The sequence below is a fragment of the Rhinichthys klamathensis genome, unplaced genomic scaffold (genome assembly GCF_029890125.1).
Source record: "Rhinichthys klamathensis goyatoka isolate OS25496 unplaced genomic scaffold, OSU_Roscu_1.1 h1tg000262l_1, whole genome shotgun sequence".
NCBI classification, from domain to species: Eukaryota; Metazoa; Chordata; class Actinopteri; order Cypriniformes; family Leuciscidae; genus Rhinichthys; species Rhinichthys klamathensis.
This window is the reverse complement of record NW_026606783.1, coordinates 2997080-3012122: the sequence shown is the minus strand read 5'-3', so window position 1 is coordinate 3012122 and position 15043 is coordinate 2997080. Positions and strand designations below refer to the sequence as shown.

Sequence of the window (15043 nt, the reverse complement as noted above, 5' to 3'; positions counted from 1 at the left end):
GGTACACTGGTTTTCATCGCCGAAGCGAACCAGAGCTGTGTGTGCACGGCAAGATACGCAGTACTCGTTCCCTCTCTAGAGAGAACCGAGGTTACGTTAGTAACAGAATACGTTCTCTTACGAGAGTATCTCTCGTACTGCGTAATATCTTACGCTAAGGGGAACACAATGCAAGACGCCGTGCGTTCTGGGATCCGACACCAAAGTCCCAAGGGCAGTAGCCCGGGGCTCATGTAGTGCATAATCACCATAGACTCACAGAGAGTCGGAGAAGAGAGGCTGCAAGCATCATTCCCCATGAAATAGCATCCTACAGGAGCTAGTTATGTTAACAGTGTTTCACACAGACAGGGTGAACGTGTTCAGCCTGAACTGGGTAACAGTATGGGTTATTCAACACCCATGGAGCTGTTTTATCGCTCAGTGAGCGATGCACAAGCAAAACTCAGCATCTGGGCCGGTACAGCGGGGCAGATAGCACTGAATTCTATACCGACAGAAGCTTGGCTTGTAAGGCAGGAACCTCTAGGTTATAAAACGTCTACATTTATAAGGCCACGCCTCTCGTGGAGTGCGCTCTGACACCCAAAGGACACTGCAGGCCCTTAGAAGTGTAAGCCAGTGCTATGGCGTCGACTATCCATCTGGATAGGCTCTGTTTTGATGCGGCCAGTCCCTTGGAGCATCCGCCAAACAAAACGAAGAGCTGCTTGGTCTGTCTGAAGACAGATGAGTGGGACACATAAGCTCTCAGTGCCCTGACAGGGCAAAGGAGACTCGCATCCTCCTCCTCATCATGAACCGAGAGAGCGCACAGGGAAATAACCTGGGCCCTGAACGGTGTGTTGAGGGATTTGGGCACGTACCCGTGCCTTGGTTTGAGTATGACTTTTGAGTCATTAGGCCCAAACTCCATACATGACGCGCTTACTGAAAGCGCTTGTAAGTCCCCTATGCGCTTCACTGAAGCGAGAGCCAAAAGAAACACCGTTTTGAAAGACAGATGCTTCATGTCTGACAAATGGATTGGCTCGAACGGGGCACCTTTCATGGCTTCCAAAACCGTAGAAAGGTCCCACACCGGGACTGAAGGAGGTCTGGGAGGGTTCAGCCTCCGAGCTCACTTAAGGAATCGCACGACTAGGTCATTTTTCCCCAGTGACTGGCCAGACACAGGTTTTGTAAACGTTGCTATGGCCGCCACGTACACTTTGAGCGTGGATGGGGCCCTGCCCTTATCCAGCAGCTCTTGAAGGAAGGAGAGTACTTCCGTGACCCGCAGTCTACGGGAGAAAAGCCCTGAGCTTGACACCAGGCAGAGAACACAGACCACTTCGAGGAGTAGAGCCGTCTAGTAGACGGGGCTCTCGCCTGCGTGATCTTGTTTAACACTCCCTCCAGGAGGTTAGCGGGAATCCGTTGATGGCCCATGCATGTAGGGACCATAGTTGCGGGCGAGGATGCCAAATCGAGCACTTGGCCTGAGAGAGGAGGTCTTTCCTCAACGGTATTGGCCACGGGGCAGTGCTGGTTAGCCGCATCAGGACTGGAAACCAAGTCTGGTTTGTCCAGAGCGGAGCCACAAGCAGCACTGGGCATCCGTTTTCCCTGATTCGTTCCAGCACTTGAGGCAGGAGCGAGACGGGGGGAAAAGCATAGAGGGGACAGCGGGGCCAGACGTGGGCCAGCGCGTCCTTGCTCTTGGAGAAATATTTCGGACAGTGAGCGTTTTCGTGGGACGCGAACAGGTCCACCTGCGCTCTGCCGAACGTTTTCCACAGCAGTTGGATCGTCTTGCGGTTGCAGCGACCATTCCCCTGCTGGGACATTGTTTCTGGACAGTCTGTCTGGTCCCACATTCAGGTGACCAGGCACATGCGCTGCTCTCAGCGAGAGCAGGTTGTGCTGAGCCCAGACCAGAAGGCGTTCCGTCAACCTGTAAAGGTTTCGGGACCTGACGCCGCCCTGGCGATTTATGTGTGCCACCACTGACATGTTGTCCGACCGGACCAGGACGTGGTGACCTTTTATCTGGGGACAGAAGCACCGTAGCGCTTTGTCGACTGCTATCATTTCCCAGCAGTTTATGTGAAGGAGCCTTTCCCGTTCTGACCACAGGCCAGCGAACGGTCTGCCCTTGAGCAGCGCTCCCCATCCCGAGGTGGAGGCGTCCGTAGACACCACCTGCACACTCGAGGCGGTCCCCAGACACACACCTGACTGACACCAGTCGGTTACTTTCCAAGGTTTCAGAGCTGAAAACGCACTTTAGATCGACCCTGAGGCGAAACAGACCAGCGGTCCGTGCCCAGGGCGGAACTCGCGCTTTCAGCCACATCTGCAGTGGGCGCATGTGAAGCAGGCCCAGCTGGAGCACAGAGGCTGCTGAGGCCATCAGGCCCAGCATTTTCTGAAACCTTTTGAGCAGGACTATAGAGCCGTGGCGGAAGGATTTCGCGACGCGCTGAATGTCGAGTCTGCGCTCCGATGACAGGCGTGCTGTCATGGATTGCGAGTCCAGCACTGTACCCAGAAAGAAATTTTCTGACTGGGGGACAGTGAGCTCTTCGCCCGATTGGCTGTGAGGCCCAGATTCTCGAGGTGCTCGAGTAATGTGGCCCTGTGTTCTATGAGCTCTGAGTGAGATCGAGCTAGAATCAGCCAATCGTCCAAGTAGTTCAAAACTCGCATGCACTGGAGTCTCAGGGGTGCGAGAACCGCGTCCATGCACTTCGTGAATGTACGGGGTGCTAGGGACAGGCCGAACGGCAGGACTGTGTATTGATATGCCTGGCCCTCAAAGGCGAATCTCAAGAATCACCTGTGATGGGACGCTATTTGTATCTGGAAATAGGCGTCTTTCAGATCTACTGACATAAACCAGTCCTCTTGGCAAACTTGCGCGAGGATTTTCCTGGTTGTAAGCATTCTGAACTGGTGCTTCACAAGCACTCTGTTCAGCTGTCGCAGATCTAAAATGGGTCTGAGACCTCCATCTTTTTTCGGTACCAGAAAATATCTGCTGTGTAGGCCCCCTTCGCTCTGATCTTGAGATAAAGGTTCTATAGCACCTTTGCTCAGTAGTTTCGCTATCTCGGCTCGAAGTAGATGAGATACTTCGTTTTCACCGTCGTCTCGACGCACGCCGTATAATGGCGGGGACGTCGAGAGAACTGTAGCGAATAGCCTCTTTTTATAGTGTTCAGCACCCATTCTGATACCCCAGGAAGCTGTGCCCACACTTTCGCGTGAATAGCTAGGGGTAGAATGAGATCTGGGCTCTGGCCGTGACATAGTGACGGCAAGGGAGCTCCGGCGTGCTGTAACGCAGACACTGTGTTTACAGTGTGTGAGGCGGGGGGCGCGCCGATCGCGGCGGGCAGCCTGGCCGCGCTCAAAACCCTTATAGCAGTTTGCTGAGGGAGAGAGAGCGGGGCGAGCCCCGTGGGGCTTAACATGTCTGTGAGTGAATGTGGGCGCAGGACAGCGGGGACATTTACTGCACTGAAAAACACCGTCGGCCTGAGCTGACTGAATGCGTGTTGGTTTCGTTTTTACAGAACCCGTGGGACATGTGGTGTGTAGTGTTTGTGGGCACTGAGACGTAGGCACATTCACTACATTTAGTGCACAATCGACATGAGGTGATTTTGTTTGTGCGAGCCCTGCATTTTTGCGGGCTGTGTTTGTGTGTAGAAATGAGCACTGGGTTGTGGGCATTTTTATTACACTCATAACACCATCGGCTGTGGCCGGAATACCAGAAAATACACTGTTTATGTGATTTATCTGGGTCGCTGTGGGAACAGCATTTATGTGCAGGCAAGCGGGCTGTGGTACCGGCTTGTTTACTGCAAAATACACTGGAACAGTCGCATTTTCTGGAACTGAACGAGCGAAAAATTTTGGTGGAAGTCTGGCCGCGGCGAGACTAAATTTTTATCTGCTGCGAGAGCCGGGATCGAACACAGGTCTCTCGCGCGAAAGGCTTCGGGTTCCGCCACTGAGCCACAGGGAGAACTATATTAGTGCAAGCAGATAAGAGAGTGTCATCACAGTTTTGTGTGTGTTGGCGTTTGTATGCAGGTGTGCGTGTTATACAACAGGCTCATTGCTGCAATAATGACATTTTCAGCCGCTCAAACTAGGAGCTGAGAAATGTTTAAGAAATGGAGATTAGTCCGGCCTCGGCGGGGACTAAAACACACTCTTTTCTCATTTTGCCGGTGACGCACGCCCATGGGGGGCGGGGTAGATTTCTTATAACGTAAAGAAAGCTAGCCGCGGTTTTAGGGCTCGCGGTCTTGATGCTGGCCCGTTTCCCTGACGACTCGCGGACAGAAGGGGGAGGTCCACAGACCTCGCCCAGTCCTCACTGTCCGACGCCAGGATAGAGCAGCAGGTCTCCTCTACAGATGCAGCTATCTCGTCGTCATTAATGGCGGAAGCAGCAGCGCGCGGCGGCCGTTATCCGTCAGTGAGCGACTCGAGTGAAGCTGGTGAAGCTGGCAGGCGAACCGGCGAGCTTTCACGGGCTGGAGAAGGCTCGAGGACCCGCTGAGTACGGCGCTTTTTTACGGCGCGGCACTGCAGCGGGTGGAAGTGCAGTCTCGCTGAAGGATGCCAGGCGAGTCCTCAGAGTCACCGTAGGCAATAGCTCGCAGTGAGGGCAGCCGCAGTCGCCGAGCGTGAGAGCTGCATGATCCTCTCACAGGCAGGAAACACATCACATGGCGGTCCCCGTCGCTGAGTGTGGCTCGGCACGAGCCACAGGAGGATGGCATCTTTACAAAGACGCTGCTTTTTTAGATGATAGAAGTGTGAGTCGCGGGGCGAGCACACACACACACATACACACAGAGCAGAGTAAAGGATATATAGTACGCCGGAAAGCGCAGCAGGTACGGCAGTTGAAGGCGGCAAGGCCAGCGACTCCAGAAGCTCGTCCCGCTGAAAGGCTTGCGTCGACGGCGCGGCTTCTCACTCCGGATCCAGCGATGCGAGAGGCTTCGCTGAAGAGATGAAAATCAGTGTACCAGCCTTATCGAGCTATATTTATAGGGCGAGACCACGCCCTTTCTGGTGGGACATGACGAAATGGGCGCGAAATGCCCCCATTGGATATGGTGTCACCATATGATATAGGCTGCTGCTGTTGCAGCAGGGCAGCCAATAGGCGCGCGAGCCGTCCTGCCTATGTCTGCATGCTGCTGCACAGCGTTTTACATTAATTCAAAATTAAGGATAATTTTTGGCTTCAATATCTCGTGGAAAAGAGGTTTTCCCCGTAGCGTAAGATATTACGCAGTACGAGAGATACTCTCGTAAGAGAACAGCTTTACAAAGAGTCTTTTCAAGCACACAGTTTTGTTATTTCTGTATTACAAATATTTATATTATAACAGAAGTACTGGGATAAAATTTTATAGTTCAGATATGAACAGTGATATAGACATCAGTGTTCATATCTGAACTATAAACTTTTATCCCAGTGCTTCTGTTATAATATAAATATTTGTTTTATAGGAAGAGATCAACATAGAGCAAATCACCCTTTGAATAAAACTTGGCACTTCAAATAACGATTGTTTCAATTATATTGTTACACCAGCAGATGGTGACAAGTGACTTCCATTGAATCATTCATTCAGGAGATTCTTTAAAAATGCTGATTCATCCAGTAATGAAACGAGTGAAGTATTTATAAGTGAGTCACTGAATCGTTCATTTAAACCGTTTTTTCAAAATAAATAATTCAGATTTAATTAAACCTTATAAATTGACTGCAGCAATTAAAATTTTGTCAGAACATCTAATAAATTACAGGTTATTTTGTTTAGTTGTCTGTTCAGAATCATGACATCTGTATTATTTGTTAGGCAGCTGTGTACAAGCAAGGTAACGCACAATATAACCCCCTTCAAGATGTTACAAAACTGATACTGCGATAATGACCAGTTGTTTGCACATTATACCTCTGTTATAACTGTCAGTAGTGTGTGTTCCTCACCATATGTATGACCGTTGATGGAGCACTTTTTGAAGGTCATGATGTTCTGGGTGAGGGTTCCTGTCTTGTCACTGAAGATGTACTCCACCTGTCCCAGCTCTTCATTAAGTGTGGTGGTCCGGGCCTCTGCTGCTGTGTTACTACGACTGCAGAACATCCGCCGGTCCCAATTAATGAAGTAACTGTGACCCAGACGAATCACCTCCACACTAAGATATTCAGACAGATGGACAGAGAAATAGACGAAGGGTTATCATATCACAATGCAAATGTGGCGTGATTTCCTGTAGAAACACTCAAAATGACTACAGACCTCCGACACATGGCAAACTCACAACAAAACATAACAGACACAAAAATGTACAGATTTCCTGTTTTACAGTGTGCAGCTGAGACAGATTATAGCACAACAATCTGCCAGACCATTAAAAGCAAGATTTAATCATATTAATTTATAGAAGCTTTACAAATCTTTTATTTAACAGACTATGGGTATGTGTGTCATGCCATGGTGCTGCTCAGTGCCACGCTGCAGTTCTTCCTGTATGAGTCTGCACCGGTCAGAGGTGGGTTACATTCACTGGACCACACAGCAGAGTTAGCGCTCATTCAGAGAGCTGGTTCAGAAGGGTTCGGATCAGGACTTTAGTGGTGTTATATGGACTATGTTATACGGGAGGCTGTTGTTATGTCAGAGAGAGAAAAAAGGGGAAGTCTATAGGGACTATCTCTTACCTGTTAGGGAAAGCCTGGGGAAACATGAAAACAACAACAAAAAATCTAAATAAAATAAACAGAATGCATAAAGCATGTATTAAGCATAAAATTAACTGAAGCTAATACAAAAAAGTCTAGATAAATAGATTAAATAGGCATTTTGTCCTGAATATGATACACCTTTGGTGTCTCAAGACTTTTTAAAAAGCAAAAGCAATAGATTAAGTATCATCTAACATAAAAATAACCTAGCATGAAAAGTAGTCCTAAATCCTCGTCACAGAGGTCTTGACCTTAGACAGCATCTAATGACTAAAATCATACAACTCAAGTGTTTTTTTAGTATTATTTATAATAGTTTTTTATTAATGTTTTAAATTAGCCTTTGTTATATTTTTTCATTTTAGTTTATTTTTTAGTAATTTTATAATGTTTTATTTAAAATATTACTGTTTAGGTTTAACTTATTTTTATTTAAGTTTTAGTTTTTTTCTTTAATTTTAATGCTTCAACTTAAACTTATTTCAGTTAGTTGCCAAATTTTCTGTCTAATATTTATATTTTAGTTCAGTTAACATTTTTGTTTTATAGTTTTAGTTAACGGTAATAACCTTGATACAACAAATAATTGTAGTAAAAAATTTTAATAACTAGTTTGAATGACGAAAAATGTAATGCTTAGGTCTGATCATCACTAGAAAATTACATAATCACACAAATGTTGACAAACCTCATCTAAAATAAAAAGAGAATAAAACAGCTTAAATAAATGGCTTAAGCACCGCTTTCCACTGACCATTTGTTTAAAACATTTTTTGTGTGTTTCAGGCCATTTCCATATTTCCATTTCCAGATTATTCACAACTTTCTCTCTTCATTACATCCTTCATCTCTCCACATCATGCTCTCTCTCACCTGACATAGAGAGAGATGGGCACGACTGTGTTGAGGATGATGACATAGGACCAGAAGGACAGGAAGGCTGAGAACAGGAAGTTGTCCACTGGAGGATCCCAAGGTAGGAAACTTTGGAACAGAGCACCCACTTCTTTCTCCCAAACGGCATTTCCTATGGCCAAGATCACGCCCATACACACAAGGAACCCAAAAATCTGAGCAGGGGAAAATTATATACATGGAAACTGGATTAATTTTCAAAACTTGAGTGTGCCTATTTATTTACACTCAAACATTAATTTGCAGCCTACAAATTTTGGCCTCAAATCTTTACACATTCAGCAGAGGTTTGTAGGAGAGTGTGTGTTTGTAAACAGTTTCTTCTCACCCAAAGCACCAGCGTATTCATCAATCTGTCTATACTGGTCCGCTTGAACTTAGTCCGTCCGCTGTTCTGCATCAGCTTGGTGTCAGGACCTGAGATGTAATATTATTACAGGTTAAAACGAAAAATAAATCACACACACAGACACAGACACATTCACACAGACAGACAAACAGACAGACAGACAGACCAACCTGCGAATATAACGAGGCCATAGCAGCTCTCTGTGTTCCGCAGTACGCAGCCTCGGAGCAGCATGTTCTGGTTGCTGAGGGGGTATTTACAGTCTTTCCAATACAGAGTCCCACAGAAACGATCGAGCTTGTTGTTGGGAGGCTCACACACCACTTCTCCTGCAGATACACACAGCGCGAGCAAGATAAGAAAAATTAGGTCACACATAAGGAAAATATTGAAATTTTATGTAATATGTGTCATGACCAACTGTTCAGCATCCTGGACCTTGTTACTATTGTGAGCTTTGGAATTTTTTGTTGTTGTTTAAAAACAGGAAGCGTGGGTGGTCTGTGCTGACACAGGTTTGATGGTGTGAGTGTGTGTGTAGCAGAAAACTGCGGAGGGTGTTAAAGAAATGTTGCTGAGAATCTGTCCACCACATCACATCACACTTTGACTCAGTATATCTTTCCTCTCTCTCTTTTTCCAGTACACCAACTCGCAGTGAGGGAAAACAGTTGCGTAATTTTTGCACATTTACACATTTATTTTATTTAATTATACAATTTCTATTTTATTTTTCATGGTAAGCAATTCATCAAATGATGGTGATGCAGTGAATGAATGATGCAGTGGTGCTATAGTAACGTTTGCCCTATCACTGCAGTCTGCTGCATCTTACACAATCGAGCTTGCCTTGAACCATTCAGCACAGATTTGGATGAGTTTGTGCTGTTACCTGATTTGCATAATTCCTTTAGTAAATCTGTGCTAATACAACACAGGCAGTACATGCAAATTAACAGTATCAGTGAGTGCGGTTCATACTGGAATAACCCCTCTGTCTGAAAATATGCAATTCCTTTTTTTGCCTTTCTATTCTTGTTCCATGCACTTCTGCAAATCTGAAACATACTGTACACAAACATATTCTCTCATTGATCAGTTCACAAGATTGCTTATATCTCTCTTTCTCTTACTAATTCTTTCTCATTTCCACTCTCACTAACTTTCACATCTAACTGGAGCGCATTCAATACCAAATGACATACCATCAAACTGGGCCAGGTTATTAGGATATCCTAGCTCTGAGGTAACAGACAGAGACTGACGCACCTTCATGTTCGTCTCACTGTGGGAGATAAATGAAGACATTAACAAAAAATATATATTTTTTGTATTGAGCTGCACTGGAAATATGAAATCAAAAAGACAAATTCAAGAAATAAACACAGTCTTCCCCATCCAGTTCTGCAGTTTCAATGTAACAGAGGCCATGTGGTTCACTGCTGGACAACAGGAGCAGGTCAGCCTGCAACACATTAAGTATACAGAAGGGTTATCATTGTTAGCTAAAACTAAAACTGTTAAAACATTTTTGTTCAATAAAAGTAAAGCTAAAATAAAATAAGTTATTCCATTTAGTAGCCAAGACAACATTTCTAATTTTGATTTTGTTGAATTTGAAACACTAAAATTACTAACTGGAAAGAAAATAAATAAAAAATAAAAATGTAATAAAAAGTAATTACCCTAAATACCGATATTTAGGAGAAAAAACTAATAATAATAACAAAAGTAAATAACAAAAATTACTAAACATGTAACTAAAATTAGAACTTTGTAAAAGTATAAAAATAAAAGCCAATTCGAAATATCAATAAAAAAATACAATAGTATGTAAATATTACTAAAATAACACTGGCATACAGTGAGATCCAAACTGCAATTAGCATATTAAAAAGACGTCCAAGCTGCTGTTTATCCTCTGGAGAAAGAGTTGCATAACCAGCAGCATAATCAGCGAATCAGACCTTGGCTACTGGATCAATATCACAGTGCAGTATTCAAGAGCAAATGCATAAGACATTGTACGTGTGCCTACATGACCCTGAATTACTAAAAGCAATGTCTGGGAAAGCTGAGCTAGTAAAGTGTCTTTTTATTTTAATAAACCATGTTTACTGAATTAATGTCATGAAGGACTATAGAGGAAAACTCACAGCCACAAACTGATTGTTTTCCAGTTTGATGATGTCACCCACTCTGACATTCAACCATTTCTCCTTCTGAAGACTGAGAAAGTGAAAAAAGTGCTTTGTGATTGTTGGACAAATTATATATAATTGTTGTAATGTAATATTTGTATATATATTTTATATATACACACACACACACACACACACACATATACATTGTATTTTTGTGAATAAAAGTAATATTACTTTACAAGTTAAAATATAAAATACAAACTTTTTTATGTTGTGAACATTCACTACATTGTGCGCAACAGCTCAGACACATTTATATTTTCTTAGTAGATATTCTTGTAAACACTAGGGGTGGGCGATATAGCCTCAAAATTATATCACGATATCTCAAGAATATTTGCAATAATGATATTTATGACGATATAGAAAATCTTTTTTTTTTTTTTTCATTACGTTTATCTCGCCTAAATGTCCCGCGAACGTCTTCCGCGCAAGTTGAAAAATTCGAACTCGAGCGGAAGATTCAAGCGTCTAACTAGACGTGATAGACGCGTATTTGACGCTCTATTCACGTTCGGTGTGAACACACCATCAGAGAGCGCGCGAGTAGCCTACTGGATAGTTTAAAATCGCTTGAATGTTTAAACTGATAAGACTTAAGAAGACGTGACAATTATAAACTTTAGTTGTGATGCACTGATGGCCCGATTGTGCAAGTGACAATTCAGTTATGTCCCGACTCCTAAACGCAAGAGTGTGGTATCGCCGCCTGCAGCGCTTGACTCTTGCCTTGTGCAACACATTTTGAGAGACGAGAAAGAGAAGACGCGGCAGCACCGCTGAACACTAAAGCTGTTTTTGAAATTGCGTCTCGGAGAAAGTTTGGTTGTACTCGACGGTGTGTTTTTGCTTGTTGTGTTTCCACCTAGCAGTAACAGTTTTTTTTGTTGCATATTTTGCAAAATATTGTGCTTTGTTGGAGGTCTGACCTCTTGTAACCAAACCACTTCCATTCTATTGAAGTAGCTCCCTTTTTATGTACTAAATTGTCATCGGAGGCTGACAGGCTGCTCTTACTCTCAGACAGGTGATGTTGTTGTGCACGCTAGGGAACGTAAATGCGCCATACGTCATCGCGTCGCTATATCATTGATATCGCGATATGACACTTTTTTATCATGTTAAAATTTATACCGGTATTATCGTGAACGGTATGATATGGCACACCCCAGTAAACACAATGTAAGAGGAAGTGTGTATATTAATATAAGACTTACATGCCACCGATGAGGACCTGAGACTGACGGTTATTCACCTGTTTGTCACTCTTGTGACGAAACTGTGGGAGAAACAGATGTGTGTGAAAAGTGTGTCTGACTGTTTTTTTCGTGAGGAAGTTGTGGTGTTTAAGGTGATGTTATGAGTCTTAGAATATTTCTGTGAGGAGGGGAGTTTGGAAGTTACTGTACATTACAGTATGCGTGTGTGTGAGACTCACATAGTCATCGGTGGCATCTTTGACTGCAGTGATGCTCAGCACCAGCACTAAAGGCACAATGGTGGTGAACCAGGACAATGAGGAAATCTGTGGAATCAACTGAGACAAAAACAGACACACAATTCATTTTAGGCATTTTTAGAATTAAAGTTAATGGGTGTCCATGTGCTGCTAATTGCAAGTTTTAGGTCTAGAGGAATTGTCATGATAACAGCCATGAATAGACCTTTGAAAATGACCTCACTGTTTTATCTGCACATAATCAGTATATACCTGCAGTATGAGAAGAAACAGGAAGTAAGTATTGGCAACTTCCTGGAACTGCTCAAACAGGTTGACTGGTAGGAAGGTGATGATGTTGTACTTTGAGGTCATGATGCAGTTGTTCTGCGGACAAGAAAAGAGATGAAGGGGGTGGGATAGGCAGAAGATACAGGTTGAATGTGTGACTGTACAGGTTGAATGTGTGACTTACAGCATACTGGAACTTCTCATTGTACTCTCTATCATTGGCTCGGACTCTTCTTTCCTCCTCTGTGAAGAAAACAAAACATGAGATGTAAAAACAGGCTGAAATATCCGGAATAAAAAGGCTGATGAAAGATACATTTAAAGTGGACATTATAAAAGTGTCCTCAATCTTTTTCCATTTAATAATGTCTTGACATATTTGCTCAGTTTGAGCAAAGTGATTCGCTTTAAAGCGCCGTTCCACGTACTGTATTGAACGTTACACAAATCAATGTACCTGGAATGTTGAGTAGTTAATAAAAATGAAGTTTAAAGAACATTTCAAAAACCTCATACTAACCTTTTATAACATTGTATTACCATTAAGGAAAAATAAGTTTAATTAAGGAACGTTATTCTATACTATCATTAAGGAAACTGAACATTATCATGTTTTTCCGACATTTTAAATCACTGTTCCTACAACCAAAATATAATTTTTGGAAGATGTTCGAAACAATGAATGTATGAGATTGTGTGTTCCATGAAAAACAATCAACACATGCAAAATGCACTTTATTTTGCGGAGAAAAAAGTCAGTTCTTCAGTGCGAAAAGAAGCACATTGGTCAATAACAGCCATAAAAGTCACACACGTAAAGACATCATCGAGTGGCAGTGGCATACAGTAACTTTCAGTTCCTCATGAGACAAACTATACGGTCAGAGGGTCGTGTCAATGCTAAACACCAACTTTCATCAAGTGTGACCGAGCTGTGGTTGCTAAGTCAAACGCAAAACAACAACAAGAAGGAACCAATGGCTTATTGTAGTGTGACAGATTAATTTCTGCATGATGAGGCTGAAAACGGGACTAAGTGTGAAAGAATAGACTGCGGTTAGCATATAGTCATACACCTGCTGTTGAAAGCGAGACTCAGTTTCAGAAGCTCACATTAAGCTCTTTACACCTGTTTCCAGCCAGACTGACATATATGATACAAAAACACACGTTAGTAGTGTGTAGTAAAACAACACACCAGTTTGTTTCTGAGAAAAGCTCCTTTGTTTGGTTCTCTCCTATTTTTAAAGAAATTGTAGAAAATGTCTTTGCCGGATTCACTTCGCTATGCATCTGTCACATCCTGTGCTCACAGCTGCACAGTATTTTGGTGCTAGGTAATGGCCACTCCATGTGACAGACTGTCTGTACGTGAGAAAGAGAGAGCAAGAGAAAGAGAGTGAGTGTGTGTCATTACATCATATTATCCATGGGTGACTTGCTGCATCTTAGTGGAGGAGACACGTCCCTTTGCTCTAGTGTGATGAAAAGATCATAGACCATTGTGAATTTGCAAAAAGTCTCAGTTTTTGCTGGCTAGAGCTGAAGATAGACCAAGGGAGTGTTGAGCATCATCATCTCCATCAAACATCTCCTCTCAAGACAAAAGACACTGAAACTCACTCTTATCTCTCATCTCTTCTTCACCCTCAACAAAACCTTTTACTGTGATAGTTTGCAAGTAGCTTGCAGATATATTGAAGCATTTGGTTGGTCTGATTTCACTCTGTGCTGCTGTAATATAGATGAGAATCTTCTTTAAAAAAAAAAAAAAAAAAAAAAAAAAAAAAACACTGACCTCATTTACTCCCTGCTTGATAGTGAGAGAAAGAGGACTGCTGAATGGCCGGGAGGTGCATCTGCACCATTTACTGTATGTTTGCATCGAAAGGTCAAACCCATAAACCCATGCATGCATGCAAATATAGCCAGTCTGTAGCCTGTTCAGTCACCAAGACTCTCAATGTCTGTGGTTTCCTGTGTTAAAACAGCTCTGGCCGATTTATATACACTGCCCACATAGCCAACACACAGCAATATGCACACACACTAAAACAACCTTATGCTGCCACCAAAAAAAAAAAAGTCTCTACACCGTCAGCAAAAACTGTACATTAACTTTTTACGGGGGCAGCACCCTTAAAAGAACTCCTTTGTATTCAATATGTACCTATTTAACCTAACACTAACCTAGGGTACCCTTTAAGGGTTAGTACACCCAGAAATGAAAATTCTGTCATTAATTACTCACCCTGCATTTAAGACTTTGGGGTAACACTTTATTTTAGTGTCCTTGTTACATATGTTACATGTACTTACTAAAGTAATAACAGTAAATTATGCATAATTACATTCAACTAACCCTCAACCAAATCCTAATCCTACCCTAACCCTATAGTAAGTACATGTAGTTGCTTAATATTAGTCAGTACTTAAATATATAATTATTACACTGTAACAATGACACCTTAAAATAAAGTGTAACCGACTTCGGTTAATCTTCGGAACACAAATGAAGATCTTTTTAATGAAATCTGAGAGCTTTCTGTCCCTCCATTGTCAGCCTACGCAACTATCACTTTTTAAGCCCCAGAAAGGTAGTAAAGACATCATTAAAGTAATCCAAGTGACTCCAGTGGTTTAACCTCAATTCTATGAAGCGACCCGAGTGCTCTGCGCAAAAAAACAAAAACAATTTACCACTTGATTTAAAAAATATGAATCTCCAACACCCATTCATGAGAGCAACACGAAGCATGCATGCTGTGTTGATGCGAGAGCAGACGTTGTTTCGTGAACGTGCGATGGAGATTAATATTTCATAAATAAAGTGGTAAATTAAGTTTTTTTTTCGCAAACAAAGCACTTGCTTCATAAAATTGAGGTTAAACCACTGGAGACATTTTTGGGTGAACTAACCCTTTAAAGAGACAGAAAATTCTGTCATAATTTACCCATGCTCCACGTCGTTCCAAATCTGTATGACTTTCATTGTTCTGTGGAGCACAAAAGAAGATACTGTCCATACAATAAAAGTCAAAGGGTTCTATTATTGCTTGGACACCAATGTTGTTCAA

At 42.9% G+C, this 15043-nt stretch overlaps 1 protein-coding gene across 2 annotated transcripts in view; it reads right to left on the bottom strand.

Moving 5' to 3' along the window:
• Window positions 1–15043, bottom strand: part of atp8b2 (ATPase phospholipid transporting 8B2) — a 50576-nt gene that overhangs the window by 18896 nt on the left and 16637 nt on the right. For both annotated transcript variants that reach the window (XM_056267667.1, XM_056267666.1), the window contains 11 exons: window positions 12151–12209; window positions 11949–12062; window positions 11676–11774; window positions 11455–11516; window positions 10190–10262; window positions 9422–9498; window positions 9239–9312; window positions 8204–8362; window positions 8013–8101; window positions 7643–7839; window positions 6011–6219 (listed from right to left, as the gene is read on the bottom strand). In XM_056267667.1, the coding sequence (XP_056123642.1) occupies window positions 6011–6219; window positions 7643–7839; window positions 8013–8101; window positions 8204–8362; window positions 9239–9312; window positions 9422–9498; window positions 10190–10262; window positions 11455–11516; window positions 11676–11774; window positions 11949–12062; window positions 12151–12209 (1212 nt within the window). The remainder of the gene's footprint in view (window positions 1–6010; window positions 6220–7642; window positions 7840–8012; window positions 8102–8203; window positions 8363–9238; window positions 9313–9421; window positions 9499–10189; window positions 10263–11454; window positions 11517–11675; window positions 11775–11948; window positions 12063–12150; window positions 12210–15043) is intronic.